Here is a 14,447-nt window from a genome sequence, read left to right as displayed (position 1 = left end):
GAGGAGGAGAGACAGAGAGACAGAGGAGGAGAGACAGAGGAGGAGAGACAGAGAGACAGAGGAGGAGAGACAGAGGAGGAGAGACAGAGGAGGAGAAGAGGGACAGTGGATGAGGGACAGAGGAGGAGAGGCAGAGAGACAGAGAGATAGAGGAGGAGAGACAGAGGAGGAGGGACAGAGGAGGAGAGGAGGAGAGACAGAGGAGGAGAGACAGAGAGATAGAGGAGGAGAGACAGAGAGACAGATGAGGAGACAGAGGAGGAGAGACAGAGAGATAAAGGAGGAGAGACAGAGAGATAGAGGAGGAGAGACAGAGAGGAGAGACAGAGAGACATAGGAGGAGAGACAGAGAGATAGAGAGACAGGGGAGGAGAGACAGAGGAGGAGAGACAGAGAGATGAGAGACAGAGGAGGAGAGACAGAGGAGGAAGGACAGAGAGACAGAGAGACAGAGGAGGAGGGACAGAGAGACAGAGAGACAGAGGAGGAGGGACAGAGGAGGAGAGACAGAGAGACAGAGAGACAGAGGAGGAGGGACAGAGAGACAGAGAGACAGAGGAGGAGGGACAGAGGAGGAGAGACAGAGAGACAGAGGAGGAGAGACAGAGGAGGAGAGACAGTATAATAGATAGACAAATAGATACGCAAATACGAAACAAACTACAATGAATGTGCTACAATATATTTGAAAAATAAGGTTGTGTGTAAAGTTAGGAGGTTAGTAGAGACCGGCTTCCTCGGGTCGATGATGATGGTGCCGTCCGGCAGGGTGTAGGACACGCTCTTCAGGAGGGGGTTCTGCAACGCTGCCTGGAGGGTGGGCGACTTGGGCTGGTGGGGGTCAATCATCACGGTGCCGTCCGGGAGGGTGTAGGAGGCGCCGCGCAGGGCTGGGTTCTTCAGGGCGCTGGCCAGGTCAGGGGAGATGGGCCCTTTCTGGAGGAGGACAGAGAGAGAGAGGAGCAGGGTGAGAGAGAGAGGGAGAGAGAGAGAGAGAGAGAGAGAGAGAGAGAGAGAGAGAGAGAGAGACAGATAGATAGATAGATAGATAGATGGATGGATGGATGGATGGATGGATGGATGGATGGATGGATGGATGGATGGATGGATGGATGGATGGATGGATGGATGGATGGATGGATGGATGGATGGATGGATGGATGGATGGATGGATGGATGGATGGATGGATGGATGGATGGATGGATGGATGGATGGATGGATGGATGGATGGATAGATAGATAGATAGATAGATAGATAGATAGATAGATAGATAGATAGATAGATAGATAGATAGATGGATGGGGTTAAGGCACCGATGGGTCGATGATGATGGTCCCGTCTGGCAGGGTGTAGGACACGCTCTTCAGGTGAGGGTTCTGCAGAGCGGCCATCAGGGTGGGGGACCTGGCCTGTCTGGGGTCGATCATTATGCTGCCGTCGGGGAGGGTGTAGGAGGCCCCCCGCAGGGCCGGGTTGTCCAGCGCCTTGGCGAGGTTGGGTGCGATAGGCTTTTTTACACGAGGAGGAGAGACAGAGGAGGAGAGACAGAGGAGGAGAGACAGAGGAGGAGAGACAGAGGAGGAGAGGCAGAGGAGGAGGGACAGAGGAGGAGAGACAGAGGAGGAGTGACAGAGGAGGAGGGACAGAGGAGGAGAGACAGAGGAGGAGAGACAGAGGAGGAGAGACAGAGGAGGAGAGACAGAGGAGGAGAGACAGAGGAGGAGAGGCAGAGGAGGAGGGTCAGAGGAGGAGAGACAGAGGAGGAGAGACAGAGGAGGAGAGACAGAGGAGGAGGGTCAGAGGAGGAGAGACAGAGGAGGAGAGACAGAGGAGGAGAGACAGATGAGGAGGGACAGAGGAGGAGAGACAGAGGAGGAGAGACAGAGGAGGAGAGACAGAGGAGGAGAGACAGAGGAGGAGAGACAGAGGAGGAGAGACAGATGAGGAGGGACAGAGGAGGAGAGACAGAGGAGGAGAGACAGAGGAGGAGAGACAGAGGAGGAGAGACAGAGGAGGAGAGACAGAAGAGGAGGGTCAGAGGAGGAGAGACAGAGGAGGAGAGACAGGGGAGGAGAGACAGAGGGAGAGAGACAGAGGAGGAGAGACAGATGAGGAGGGACAGAGGAGGAGAGACAGAGGAGGAGAGACAGAGGAGGGACAGAAGAGGAGGAGAGACAGAGGAGGAGAGACAGAGGAGGAGGGACAGAGGAGGTGGGACAGAAGAGGAGGAGAGACAGAGGAGAAGAGACAGAGGAGGAGAGACAGAGGAGGAGAGACAGAGGAGGAGAGACAGATGAGGAGGGACAGAGGAGGAGAGACAGAGGAGGAGAGACAGAGGAGGAGAGACAGAGGAGGAGGATCAGAGGAGGAGAGACAGAGGAGGAGGGACAGAGGAGGAGAGACAGAGGAGGAGAGACAGAGGAGGAGAGACAGAGGAGGAGAGACAGATGAGGAGGGACAGAGGAGGAGGGACAGAAGAGGAGGAGAGACAGAGGAGGAGAGACATAGGAGGAGAGACAGAGGAGGAGGAGAGACAGAGGAGGAGAGACAGAGGAGGAGAGACAGAGGAGGAGGGACAGAGGAGGAGGGACAGAAGAGGATGAGAGACAGAGGAGGAGAGACAGAGGAGGAGAGACAGAGGAGGAGGGACAGAAGAGGAGGGACAGAGGAGGAGAGACAGAGGAGGAGGGACAGAAGAGGAGGAGAGACAGAGGAGGAGAGACATAGGAGGAGAGACAGAGGAGGAGGAGAGACAGAGGAGGAGAGACAGAGGAGGAGAGACAGAGGAGGAGGGACAGAGGAGGAGAGACAGAGGAGGAGAGACAGATGAGGAGGGACAGAGGAGGAGGGACAGAAGAGGATGAGAGACAGAGGAGGAGAGACAGAGGAGGAGAGACAGAGGAGGAGGGACAGAAGAGGAGGGACAGAAGAGGAGGAGAGACAGAGGAGGAGAGACAGAGGAGGAGGGACAGAAGAGGAGGAGAGACAGAGGAGGAGAGACATAGGAGGAGAGACAGAGGAGGAGGAGAGACAGAGGAGGAGAGACAGAGGAGGAGAGACAGAGGAGGAGGGACAGAGGAGGAGAGACAGAGGAGGAGAGACAGATGAGGAGGGACAGAGGAGGAGGGACAGAAGAGGATGAGAGACAGAGGAGGAGAGACAGAGGAGGAGAGACAGAGGAGGAGGGACAGAAGAGGAGGGACAGAGGAGGAGAGACAGAGGAGGAGGGACAGAAGAGGAGGAGAGACAGAGGAGGAGAGACAGAGGAGGAGGGACAGAAGAGGAGGAGAGACAGAGGAGGAGAGACAGAGGAGGAGAGACAGAGGAGGAGGGACAGAAGAGGAGGAGAGACAGAGGAGGAGAGACAGAGGAGGAGAGACAGAGGAGGAGAGACAGAGAGACAGAGGAGGAGAGACAGAGAGACAGAGGAGGAGGGACAGAGGAGGAGAGACAGAGGAGGAGAGACAGAGGAGGAGGGACAGAGGAGGAGAGACAGAGGAGGAGGGACAGAGGAGGAGAGACAGAGGAGGAGAGACAGAGGTGGAGCAGGGATGGAACGGTTACTTTCAACAATATTTCCATGAATACATTGAGATTTAAGAGATTTCTACATTTTTGTTATTAGATTCGATTCAAATGTATTGTCGTTATATATCACATCCAACCACAGTGCAAATGTAACAGTAAAGTGCAATAGCAATATACAATGTACAAGGTGATTAAACTGGATATAAACTATATAAACGAGTACTACTGAGTAATCGTGCTAATGCTCGGATGTATGTACACAGTGTTATAGTATTATTATGTACAGTGATTACAGGTATAAAGACACTATGGTAGTAAATCATACTGGCCAGCAGCGTAACTAGTAGGAGTAGGATATAGATGTAGATATAGTATCTTAATTCCTGGTTGTATTGAAGGGCTCAGCTGTTACCCGTCGCCTGGCATCCACGCCCTGAGGGAGGGCGTACGAGGCGCCCATGACATCTTTGTTCTGAAGAGCTCCGTACAGGTTAGGAGCAACGGGCATACGTGGGTCCTGGGTGTGAGAGAGAGAGGGAAGGTATTGTCTTTCCTAATGTAGAAACATGGTCTATTATTGGCTCAACAAGGCATCTACGTCGTGTAGGTATTCACATGATCATCATTGGATTTGATACAAGAGCAAGATAAACTCAAGTCACAACATAAAAATATATATGACCTATATTTATAAATCTGGGCAACTCTAACATTAGCTATAATACATGCAGACATACTGGACGCTTATGATGATGAAGTTTTTTGTTTACCCACCCGGATAACTGATCCGTCAGGCAAGGTATATGAGGCTCCCCGAAGCTGGGAGTTCTGTAGGGCGTGGCCTAACCTCGGCGAGGCAGGGGCGTACGGGTTGGCCATGGTTCCATCCGGCAGTCGATACGAGGACTGCATGGCCCCCCGGTTCTGCATGACGTTGCCGAGCATCGGCGAGGAAGGGGCGTACGGGTTGGCCATGGTTCCGTCCGGCAGTCGATACGAGGACTGCATGGCCCCCCGGTTCTGCATGGCGTTGCCGAGCGACGGTGAGCGAGGGGCGTACGGGTTGGCCATGGTTCCGTCCGGCAGTCGATACGAGGACTGCATGGCCTGGCGGTTCTGCATGGCGTTGCCGAGCGACGGTGAGGAAGGGGCGTACGGGTTGGCCATGGTTCCGTCCGGCAGTCTATACGAGGACTGCATGGCCTGGCGGTTCTGCATGGCGTTGCCGAGCGACGGTGAGCGAGGGGCGTACGGGTTGGCCATGGTTCCGTCCGGCAGTCGATACGAGGACTGCATGGCCTGGCGGTTCTGCATGGCGTTGCCGAGCGACGGCGAGGAAGGGACAGAGTACGGGTTGACAAAGGTTCCGTCCGGCAGTTGATACGAGGACTGCATGAGCTGCTGGTTCTGCATGGCGCGGCCCAGCTTCGGGGTGGAGGGTGCCGAGAGCCCGTACTGGGACTGGAACGACGCGTTGCGCAGGTTGGGGTTCTGCTGCAGAGCATGCTGGAGCTGGGGCCCCTTGGGCGCGTAAGGGTTCCGGCGGCCCGCCATAGGTGTCATGGAGGAGACGTTGCCCAGTTCGTGTCGGTACTGCAGGGCGTCCTGGAGCATCGGCGGCGCGCCGGGCCCAGAGGTGTGACCGTAGGGGGTCACCACCGTGGGACCGTATGGCGAGCGCAGGGACGTCTGGTAGGAGGATATTCCGCTCAGGGCCTGACCATGCTGCATGGCTCCAGACAGCATGGGAGATGAAGGCACCGATGGGCCATACGGGGAACCGGCGAAAGGGGACACATATGAGGCATCTCTCAGCGCTTGATTCTGCATGGCTCCGGAGAGCATCGGGGACGATGGGGCCATTGGCTGCTGCAGAGGCGACGCGTAGGATGCATCTCGTAAGGCCCGGTTCTGCATAGCTCCGGAGAGCATCGGGGAGGAGGGGGCCATTGGCTGTTCGTAGGGTGACATTGGCCTCTGCGAGGCATAGGATGCCCGATTCTGCATGGCTCCGGAGAGCGTCGGGGAGGAGGGGGGGAGCTGGTCCTCGTATCCTTCATATCCGGGCACCATCTCACCATAGAGAGGTGGGGCTGGGCCCATGGCGGGGGCATGGCAGGTCTGGCAGACTGCATGATCCTGCTGGTCCATGTATGGATCCGCATAGGACTCTTGGGCGTAGGCTGGGGGAGACATGCCTCGTAAGGAGGGCTGAGGGGAGTGGCGGGGGGACATAGGGTGGGGCCCGTGTTTAAGCGAGAATTGTGGGGAGGGGGGAGGCATTCCTCTCAAAGACTGCTGAGACGGGGGGCGCCCTCGAGCCACAGGGCGAGGAGGGTAGCGGCCAGATTGATGCCTCCTTAGGGGTACACGGTGAGTCATTTGAGGGGAGTGGAAAGGGGACTGAAGGGAAGACTCTATTGTGAGAACGGACGACCGGTTGCTGTGTTGCTGAGTGTTGCGGAACGGGGGCACATTCTGAGTGGGTGGGGGCACTGGTCGCCCCCGGAGACCCATAGGGGAGGGCCTGATAGTACCCAAGGGGACGTTGCCCCGCCCCATCATCCTGGGCCTGGCCAATGGGGTGGGGTCCCTGAACACGCGAGTGGAACGGCGGGAAAGGGTCGGGGATGAGGAGGCGTGCCGGGGCCCTGCGGGGGAATAACTGACTGAGTGACAGGAAGGACAGGGGGATTGCGGGACTCTCTGTGGGGAGCCAGGGGGGGAGGGGGAACCGTGAACCCTTCGGGCAGCAGGAGGCGAGGGTGAGGGACTGCGCCTCCTCATGGAGGCACGAGGGGAGGGCGGGGGAGAGCGCCGGATCAGGGAGGCTCTCGGTGAGGCTGAGGGACTCCGTCGCATCATGCGGGGTGAGGGAGGGGGTGAGGGTCCCCGGGCCAGGGAAGAAGGGGGTCTCTGCGGTTGCATTTGGTGGGGGTAGTGGGGAGATCCCATGGAGGGGGAGGCCGGTGAGAATTGTCTCGACATAACGGAGGGGGGTCTTCCTCGCAGGGAAGGCTGCGGGGAGGCACTTCGCCGGAGTTGAGGCATGGGGGAGGCCATGGGGGACGCCATGGGGGAGGCCATGGGAGGGGCGTGCCGCTGCATCATGGGGGAGGCCATCATGGCAGAGCGGCGGGACGGGGTTGGAGAGGGCTGGAGGCGGCGGGTGGGAAGGGGGGAGTGGTTTGCCTGTTTGATGAGCATGGCGCTTGGGGTCGGGATTGAGGGCGGGCCATACGCCTGCTTCTGTGACATCATCATCATCTGGTCTGACCTCTGTTGCTAAAGAAGCAAAAAACAAACAATGTTACAGTGATGGAAATAGCCACTAAAACCTAAAAGGTTGAATTAGACAAAATATATTTTAACTAGGGCTGTCAGTTTATCGCGTTAATTAGATTAATTAATTACACCGCAAATTATCTCGTTAGGAACATTTACTAAAAATTAATAAAAAAAATTTTTATATTTATTTTTATTTTTTATCTCATTCATTCCATAAGAACGTAGAATACACATTTACAGACTTTTTTTTTAAATGGTCCATTTGCATGTTCTTGGTATCTGATTCTAGGGACATCTATGGATCTCAGGGAATGTATTCCCAGTGTCAGACATACTGTGTCTGTTACTAGGCTTGAGTAAATTGTAATGAACCAAATGAGAATATCAATTAATATTTTTTTTATATCTTTGACTGTGAATAACACCATGCTAAAATTGACCAGACCTGAAAAGCAAATGAATAAAGGGAAGATGATTAAACAGAAGGTTTTGTAGATACAGTACTGAATTCTGACATCCGGACACATGCCATTTGAAATATGATTATAGAATATAGAATATCAGGCCTAAAATGGTTATGCGATTAAAATGTGATTAATTAGATTAATTAATTACAAATCCTGTAATTAATTCGATTTTTTTTTATCGCCTGACAGCACTAATTTTAACACAATCTTTACCACGGCCTAGTTTTAATGATAGGAATAAGGAGATTGAAACTAACTTGGGAAATGTAATGATGCATGCAACAGTGGCCAGTAATCTCTATATACTGTAGATGTCAGTATACTGATATATCCTGTATTCTCTCTTATTACTATACCGTCTCTTCACATTTTACACTGTAATATAGTTTATGATTCCCTTTTTATGACATCCTGATGAAGCCACATAATGATATGTTTAGTCTCAGAATTAGTTTGGTGTATTTCCAAACAGAAAACAATAATGAAAGAGCAGAACTAGAATCACCTGTAATGCCATCATTTGTTGCTGGGGTGACATCATTTGTTGCTGTGGTGGCATCATTTGTTGCTGTGGTGGCATCATTTGTTGTGACATCATCATTTCTTCTTGTGGTGACATCATCTGCTGTGGTGACATCATCTGTTGCTGTGGTGACATCATCTGTTGCTGTGGTGACATCATCTGTTGCTGAGGTGACATCATTTGTTGTGACATCATCATCTCTTCTTGCGGTGACATCATCTGTTGCTGTGGTGACATCATTTGTTGTGCCATCATCATCTCTTCTTGCGGTGACATCATCTGTTGCTGTGGTGACATCCCCTGTGGTGGCATCATTTGTTGTGCCATCATCATCTCTTCTTGCGGTGACATCATCTGTTGCTGTGGTGACATCCCCTGTGGTGGCATCATTTGTTGTGACATCATCATCTGTTCTTGTGGTGACATCATCTGTTCTTGTTGTGCCATCATCATCTGTTCTTGTTGTGCCAGCATCATTTGTTCTTCTTGTGACATCATCATCTGTTGCTGTGATGACATCATCTGTTGCTGCGGTGACATCCCCTGCGGTGGCATCATTTGTTGTGACATCATCATCTGTTCTTGCGGTGACATCATCATCTGTTGCTGGGGTGAATACATGCCGAGCCCTTCCCCCGGTGCAAGAGGAATCTGGTCCTCGTATTGGATATCTGACATGTCTTCAAATTCAGGCTCAGGAGGGAAGGTGGGTTGTGGTTGCAGCTGAACATCGAGACGCTCCTTCCCAAACATACGCACTTGTGGCCTGGGCACTCTGAAAGTTATGTCCCCTCCCTGAAGGCCACCACCAACATCTCCATACTGGCCCATCTGGTCCATTTGCTGCTCCCCATATACACCTTGTACCTGTTCCATCCCTTGTCCTCCTAAGCCATAGGCCTGCTGGGAGTAATCTTGGTAGGGCATTCCCGCTTCGCCATAGTTCTGTTGGTAGTCTTGCGGCAATCCCCCTTGCATTTCCATCGCGCCCGCGTAGGGATCGTAACCCGCCTGTCCGTCGTCAATATAACCCCCTTGTCCATCAGGGTAACCTCCCTGACCATCGTCATAGTAACCTTGAGCCTGGGGGTCGGGATATCCACCCATCGCATCCCCGTAGAGACCATAGTCCTCTCCCATTGGTGCGTAGTACTCTGCCCCCTCCTCACCGTACATTCCCATTGGCTGCTGCTGTTGTTGTTGGTACCCATAGTATTCGGCCTCCTGGTTATAGTAGTCCCCCCCGGCTCCACTGTCATAGACACCGGCATCGTAGGCACCGGCGTTGGGGTCGTACAGCCCCTCGTCCTGGTAGTACCGCGGGTCCTGGTAGGCTGCTGCCCCTGTTCCATCGTCATAGTAACCGTACTGACCCTGCTGCCCTCCGTATGCCGCCGCCGCGTCCTCACCGTAACCAATAGGGTAACCAGCGGCATCGTAGCCACCTTGGGCTCTCTGGTGGGAGGAAGCCCGTGGGGCGTAGCCATATGCCTCCTCCCCATGCTCATAGCCTACGTTATGGTAGCCATGGAGGTTACGCCTGGTGGTGCTGGCCTGCCGGCTGTGTGACCTACGCCCGCCCCAGCCCCGGTTTCCCTCTTGCATTTTATTGGTGAGGAAACGCTTGGTCAGCCAGTTGGTTATGCCGGCGACCTTGCCCAGCATGCGCCCGCTGTTCTTGAAGTCTTCCGGTAGCCCCTCGGCGGATTTCTTCCCGAACATCCCTTTGAAAAAGCTCCCCTTCTTCTCCGACGCCTTCCCTCCGCCCAGGCGCAGCAGCATGTAGGTGGGCTTCTTTCCGCCGCCCGCCGCGGCCTTCTCCTTGGCCTCTTGTTCCGCCTTCTGCTTTTTCCTCCTCTTGCTGCCGTGAAACCGCATCATGAACCGCGAGGTGGTCTTCAGCTTGGACTTGCGCCGTTTCTTGTTCTTCTTGGCCACGCGGCTCTTCCTCCTCCCCAGGCCCAGGAACAAGCGGGACAAGCCCCTCAGCTTCTTCCTGCTGTTCTTCCGCCTCGCCACCTTGAAGCCACTGAACTTCATCATCATCCTGGACATGGCCTTCAGTCGTTTCTTCGGGGGGGCCTTGACCACAGGCGGGGGAGGTACTTCCTTCACTTTCTTCTTATCATCCACTCCAGGCTTCCCCCCTTTGTGGTGATGGCGGCCGGCGTCCTTGCCCGCCGGCTTCTTGGCTTTCCTGTCGTCCTCCTCCTCGTCGTCATAATCGTCTTCGTCCTCGTCCTCGTCGGAATCTCCCCCGCCGCGTCTGCCCTTCCCCCCTCCTTTCCCTCCCTTTGCCCCCTTCCCGCCTCTCCCCCCCCTCCCTCCCCCGTCGTCCTCCGAGTCTTCCTCCGAGTCCTCCTCCTCCTCACTGGGCTCCTCCTCCTCACTCAAGATATCCTCATCTGACTCCTCCTTCTTTCCCTTACCCTTTCCCTTCTTTCCATCGTCTTTCCCTTTTCCCTTAGGGTCAGGCTTCCCTTTCCCCTTGGGGTCCTCCTTGCCCTTCGCCTTAGGGTCCTCCTTCCCCTTTCCCTTGGGGGGGGGCTCCTCCTTCCCTTTCTTACCCCCCTTCTTATCGTCCTTCCCTCCCTTCTTGTCATCTTTCTTTTCTTCCTCTTTCTTCTTCTCTGGCTCGGGTTTTCCTCCTTTCTTTGCGTCCTTTTTGGAGTCCTTCTTGGAGTCTTTCTTGCCCATTCTGACAGGTGACTAAGGATGCACCATGCCCTCTCCTCGAGACGCAGTACTGGAAACCTGGAATCACACACACACACACACGCGCGCGCGCACGCACGCACGCACGCACGCACGCACGCACGCACGCACGCACACACACACACACACACACACACACACACACACACACACACACACACACACACACACACACACACACACACACACACACACACACACACACACAGGTGTAAACCACATTGACAATACAGTTATTCTCAATCCAGCTAATAAAGTACATTAAGCATTAGGGCTAGCTAATCCTCGACATTCTTAGTCGACTAATAGTCACATGACTTTGTCGGCTAATCGATTAGTTGATTTAAAATGGGCAAATCTGTAAAATCGCATTCTCTTTCAATTATGTACCGGACATTTGACTCATTATGTAATTCATTCAGTGTGGAAAGATGCATAAGAAATCACAGTAACACTTTATAATAACACTCAGTTATAAGACCTTTATAAGGTATTTGTAGATAATGAACTAATCATGAACAAATCATTTATATACATTCGTAAATTATTATTAAATCATTTATAACCATATTTATATAACATTTACAAATTAGTTCTACATTATTTATAACTCATTATCAACATTGTTTGTACTTGATTTGTTCATCATTAAATAATGTTGTTTAATGTGTAGTAACACATTTGTAGATGCTTTGAAAAATGGATAGAAAAAACGACTATACTGTACCTCTATTTATTTGTTCATGTTCAACAAATGATTTGTTAAGACATTCATAAAACATCTATAAATCATTTGCAGATGCTATTATGTGCCCTAATCTGAAGTGAAGCCTATTTATCATTAACAAGTTCAAGTTCAAGTTCAAGTTCTTTAATAGTTGTCATACAGAAGTACAGAATACTTTCATACAAAATGCTTCTTACTGTTACGCTCCAGAGACTGTGTCTAATACAGTTAATTATTTGTTAACTTTTTCATCACCTGTTACAAATGTTGTAGACAGCTTTTGGATAAACCCTTCTTTGTGACATCAAACAGTGACAGAATTAGGACTATAGATAAATGCAATTTTATTAACATATAAAATACATGTGCATAACATATGGTGGGGGGCACTAGGACCCAGGAGTACCCTGGCCAGGTATTGACAGAGTATGTAGAGGAGTATCACACGAGTGAGACTTGAGTTCGACATGTGTTGCCGTCTGTTGAATGGAAGCACGATACATTAGCAGAGCCAAGTTATTCGTTATTCGTTACACAAAGAAGGGTGTATCCGAAAGCTGTCTACAACATTTGTAACAGGTGATGGAAAAGTAAACAAATAATTAACTGTATTAGACATTTGTTAATGATGAATAGGCTTCACTTCCGATTAGGGCACACAATAGCATCGGCAAATGATTTATAGATGTTTTATGAATGTCTTAACAAATCATTTGTTAAACATGAAAAGACAAGTCTGGTAATTGCTTCGTGTGTATTCATAAAAGTCCACAAATAAACAAACTATTAGACATTTGTTAATGATGAATAGGCTTCACTTTAGATTAGGGCACACAATAGCAAATCATTTGTTGAACATGAAGGTACAGTATAGTAGTTTTTACATATAAATTTTTCAAAGCATCTACAAATGTGTTACTACACATTAAACAACATTATTTAATGATGAACAAATCAAGTACAAACAATGTTGATAATGAGTTATAAATAACGTAGAACTAATTTGTAAATGTTATACAAATATAGTTATAAATTATTTAATAATAATCTACGAATGTATATAAATGATTTGTCCATGATTAGTTCATTATCTACAAATACCTTATAAAGGTCTTATAACTGAGTGTTACCGAAATCACATTTGGTCGACCGAGACCAAACCGACCAATCTCAAGAACTGTTCACCCGATTGACTTCACGCTTGGTGGGTGTATTACAGAGGACCCAGGGGAGTGCAGTCTCTCATTTGGTGCCATTTGGTGCCATTTGGTGCCATTTGGTGCCATTTGGTGCTACAACAATGAACTTTACGCATGTCTGGAGAACCATTCAACCAATCGACTTCACACACACACACACACACACACACCCCTGTCTGTGTTCTGACCTGTGTACAATGAGAGTCCTCAGTTTAGATGTGTGTGATGTCCTGGCAGTAGGCAGGGGCAGTGTGTGTCTGAGGACAGGTCCACAACATGGCCAACGCACTTCCAAAGTTCCCAGATCTGGCCCCCATGAAGACTCCTGTAAAGACAGGCACACCGTCGTAGTAATAGAGCAGTGGTTCTCAACCTGTCACCGACCCTCAAATCTATACACAACACGAGTCTGTGGACCCCCATCTATAGGCCTCTTCTACCATGACAACATAAACATTCTGAATTGGCCCAAGTGTATTTCCTGTTGCAGTGTTTGTTAATACAATAGCTGACAGAAAAAATACACTGTTCCCCAAGCTGTTCCCCAAGCAATTCAATTTCCTGTCAGGAAACCCATTCAGAATCGTATTTAGTCCACACAACAACTATCTACACCTTTATAACCAGTACCCGACACGTATTTAAATCACCTAACTACCATCTACATCTCTTTACATGACTAGACTGTTACCACACCTCTATGTTAACCAGACTGTTACCACACCTCTGTAACTGTTAACCAGACTGTTACCACACCTCTCTCTGACTGTTAACCAGACTGTTACCACACCTCTCTAACTGTTAACCAGACTGTTACCACACCTCTCTCTAACTGTTAACCAGACTGTTACCACACCTCTCTAACTGTTAACCAGACTGTTACCACACCTCTCTCTCTGTTAACCAGACTGTTACCACACCTCTCTAACTGTTAACCAGACTGTTACCACACCTCTCTAACTGTTAACCAGACTGTTACCACACCTCTCTAACTGTTAACCAGACTGTTACCACACCTCTCTAACTGTTAACCAGACTGTTACCACACCTCTCTAACTGTTAACCAGACTGTTACCACACCTCTCTAACTGTTAACCAGACTGTTACCACACCTCTCTAACTGTTAACCAGACTGTTACCACACCTCTCTAACTGTTAACCAGACTGTTACCACACCTCTCTCTAACTGTTAACCAGACTGTTACCACACCTCTCTAACTGTTAACCAGACTGTTACCACACCTCTCTCTCTGTTAACCAGACTGTTACCACAGCTCTCTCTCTGTTAACCAGACTGTTACCACACCTCTCTAACTGTTAACCAGACTGTTACCACACCTCTCTAACTGTTAACCAGACTGTTACCACACCTCTCTAACTGTTAACCAGACTGTTACCACACCTCTGTAACTGTTAACCAGACTGTTACCACACCTCTCTCTCTGTTAACCAGACTGTTACCACACCTCTCTAACTGTTAACCAGACTGTTACCACACCTCTCTAACTGTTAACCAGACTGTTACCACACCTCTCTAACTGTTAACCAGACTGTTACCACACCTCTCTAACTGTTAACCAGACTGTTACCACACCTCTCTAACAGCTGACCAGACTGTTACCACACCTCTCTAACTGTTAACCAGACTGTTACCACACCTCTCTGACTGTTAACCAGACTGTTACCACACCTCTCTAACTGTTAACCAGACTGTTACCACACCTCTCTAACTGTTAACCAGACTGTTACCACACCTCTCTAACTGTTAACCAGACTGTTACCACACCTCTCTAACTGTTAACCAGCCTGTTACCACACCTCTCTAACTGTTAACCAGACTGTTACCACACCTCTCTCTAACTGTTAACCAGACTGTTACCACACCTCTCTAACTGTTAACCAGACTGTTACCACACCTCTCTCTAACTGTTAACCAGACTGTTACCACACCTCTCTAACTGTTAACCAGACTGTTACCACACCTCTCTAACTGTTAAC

At 50.3% G+C, this 14,447-nt stretch overlaps 1 protein-coding gene across 1 annotated transcript in view; it reads right to left on the bottom strand.

Annotated features, from left to right (window-relative positions):
- myo15ab (myosin XVAb) overlaps nucleotides 1-10,505 on the bottom strand; it is a gene marked incomplete at both ends in the record, with an annotated part of 155,895 nt that extends 145,390 nt beyond the window's left edge. The window contains 5 exon segments of the mRNA XM_084319482.1: nucleotides 730-936; nucleotides 1,316-1,510; nucleotides 3,943-4,047; nucleotides 4,305-6,797; nucleotides 7,791-10,505. Of these exon segments, the coding sequence (XP_084175608.1) occupies nucleotides 730-936; nucleotides 1,316-1,510; nucleotides 3,943-4,047; nucleotides 4,305-6,797; nucleotides 7,791-10,505 (5,715 nt within the window).
- Between the last annotated feature and the right edge of the window lie 3,942 nt (nucleotides 10,506-14,447).

Source organism: Notolepis coatsorum, assembly GCF_963971535.1.
Source record: "Notolepis coatsorum genome assembly, chromosome: 7".
Lineage (NCBI taxonomy): Eukaryota > Metazoa > Chordata > Actinopteri > Aulopiformes > Paralepididae > Notolepis > Notolepis coatsorum.
Note: the sequence above shows the minus strand (reverse complement) of the source record. Positions and strands in the feature narration are given on the sequence as shown.